At 38.6% G+C, this 2,840-nt stretch overlaps 1 protein-coding gene across 1 annotated transcript; it reads left to right on the top strand.

Annotated features, from left to right (window-relative positions):
- The first annotated feature begins 1,384 nt into the window (after window positions 1-1,384).
- On the top strand, window positions 1,385-2,323 carry LOC142856825 (olfactory receptor 1J4-like). The gene has a single exon (XM_075984468.1). The coding sequence runs from the start codon at window positions 1,385-1,387 to the stop codon at window positions 2,321-2,323; it is 939 nt and encodes a 312-aa protein (XP_075840583.1).
- The last annotated feature ends 517 nt before the right edge of the window (window positions 2,324-2,840 follow it).

Raw genomic sequence — 2,840 nt, forward strand, 5'->3', positions numbered from 1 at the left:
ATTTGTTGTTTCTCTCAGTGTCTGTGCTGCTGGGGTTATAATTAAGAAGTGGTCTCCTGTGCCAGTGCGTTTACACTTTGTCTTCTATGAGGTTCAGTGTTGTTAGTTTTATGCTGAGGTCTTTGATCTATTTGGACTTGAGTTTTGTGCATGGTGATAGATATGAATCTATTTTCATTTTATACATGTTGTTATCCAGTTATGCCATCACCATTTGTTAAATATGCTTTATTTTTTCATTTTTATATATATTTTTTTGCTTCTTTGTCAAAAATCAGGTGTTCATGGGTGTGTGGATTGATATCCAAGTCTTCTATTTGGTTCTATTGATTCTCCTGTCTGTTTTTATGACAGTACCAGGCTATTTTCAGTACTGTAGCTCTGTAGTAGAGTTTGAAGTCGGGGATGGTGATGTCTCCAGATGTTTCTTTATTGTACAGGATTGTTTTGGCTATCCTGGCTTTTTGGCTTTTGTTAGGAATGATTAAGAGCAGGGTTTCTGCCATCAGGCATTCATTGTGATTTCACCTGGTACACTTGTTGCACACTTAGATGCTCTGACTTTATTTCTTCACTGTCAAGCTTCATGTTAGGACATGGAAAGGACTGCATTGGAAAACGTGTGTGAAAAACATTGAGATCAGTATCTGGTACTAAATTAATTTTGGCTTGGAAACCAGAGGAATACTTTCGGTGACAGGTAATTTGGAAGAATCTGCTTGATATGAAGACACAAACGCCTACACAGAGACAAAGCAAAGTGCTAGTAACCTTAGTTTATTTGGAAGACTTTTTGTTAGTGAGGTGTTATGTATCATTGGAGTTAGAATAGGAGATATTTATTCATTATTTATGCACCAAAAATTAGAAAAAAAATCAACAGAAGCATAGCTGAAATTCAGGTGAGTAGAAGAGAGACTAGTGGTGGGCATGTGGGAGTATGAAGGTGAACATGACACATGCCGTACTTAAATGGAAATATCTTTATGAGATCATCACTATGTTACAATGAGTATTTGTAAATAAACAGTTGGAAAAAGAAAACAGGAATAAGCAACAAACCTCCATAATACAAATCTAGATGAGATAACATACACAAAAGATAAGCTGTGAAGCAGATGATAGAATATGAATACGAGGGTTCTTACTATTATAGTCCAAATATGGAAGTGACATTCAATATCAATTGGGTAGTGCCAAAATAAGTTACTTTTTAGAGTAATTTAAAACTAACCTGTGAAAAATTCTCTAAATGTACATGCACAATAATTCTTTGCATCTAAAGCAAAAAAGAATCACATATAAAATATCATTGTAATAATGTGAAGGTCGTATTTACTGATGCTTAATCCTTTTCCTAACTCTCAACAGAGGCAATAACAGCATGAGGAGAGAGAACCAGAGCAGTGTGACCAAGTTCCTCCTCCTGGGGCTTCCCATCAGACCAGAGCAGCAGAGTGTCTTTTTTACCCTATTCCTGGCCATGTACCTGACCACGGTGCTGGGGAACCTGCTCATCATCCTGCTCATCAGACTGGACTCTCACCTCCACACCCCCATGTACTTCTTCCTCAGCCACTTGGCCTTCTCTGACATCTCCCTTTCATCCATTACAGTTCCCAAAATGCTGATGAATATTCAGACTCAGCAACATTCCATCTCCTACAATGGATGCATCTCTCAGATGTATTTTTTTGTTCTCTTTGGCTGTCTGGATAATTTCCTTCTTGCAGTGATGGCCTATGACAGGTATGTGGCCATCTGTCATCCACTGCATTATATCACTGTCATGAGGAAGGAAGTCTGTGTCTGCTTAGTTGCTGGGTCCTGGTTGTTCTGTTGTGTCCATGCCCTGCTGCATACCCTCCTCTTGATCCAATTGTCCTTCTGTTCCAATAATGCCATCCCCAACTTCTTCTGTGACCTCACTGCCCTCCTGAGGTTGAGTTGTTCAGACATCTCTCTCAATAAGCTAGTTATCTTCACTGAGGGGGGATTACTTTTCATCCTGCCTCTGAGTAGCATCTTGGGCTCTTATATTCACATAGGGAGCACTGTCCTGAGGGACCCTTCAACAAAGAGATTCTTTAAAACCTTCTCTACCTGTGGCTCCCATCTCTTTGTGGTATCTTTATACTATGGGACACTTGCAGGTGTTTACTTTTTCTCTTCATTTCAGAATGCCAGTGACAAAGACATAGTTGCTTCTGTAATTTACACAGTAGTCACCCCGTTGCTGAACCCTTTCATCTACAGCCTGAGAAATAGAGATATAAAACAGGCTCTAGAAATATTTGTTACTAGGGCCAAGTCCTTTAAGTGACACCCATTATACTTATTATGAACACGTTGAGGTATATTTCCTAAAAATATTGTGTGTATGATAATTCTGTGTTTAATATAATATGCATTACATTGTTGTGTGCAGCATTTTCTGTTATTGTTGGTTGTTTGATGCAGTCCTGGGGTTGTTCTGGGGACTCACTAATGGAAGGCTACATCCCTAGTCCTGCAGTGTTCTCAAGATATCAACTGGATCAAGGTTTGGTCTTCTCTATCACTAATCTCTGATTGCTCGTCATTCTATATAATTTAACATTATGATCTATTTCTGGTGGACTGACACACATGATATGGTGTCCTGAAACAGGGTTATACAGACTTCATGCTGTTTGTACCTTCCCAGCTGTACAGTTAGGATATCACACTACTAGCTTGAAATCAGACATCGTGGGAATGACTACACTATGAAAATTGGAAAGTTCTGCAAACACTTATTATTCAGTAAACACACATCATAGCATTTATAATTGGATGATAATTTAGTTATTCTTTACTGA

The sequence above is a fragment of the Microtus pennsylvanicus genome, chromosome 9, assembly GCF_037038515.1.
Source record: "Microtus pennsylvanicus isolate mMicPen1 chromosome 9, mMicPen1.hap1, whole genome shotgun sequence".
Taxonomy (NCBI): Eukaryota; Metazoa; Chordata; class Mammalia; order Rodentia; family Cricetidae; genus Microtus; species Microtus pennsylvanicus.

Excerpts from the sequence above, each read along its gene's own strand:
- LOC142856825 (XM_075984468.1), top strand. The coding sequence starts at position 1,385 with ATGAGGAGAGAGAACCAGAGCAGTGTGACCAAGTTCCTCCTCCTGGGG.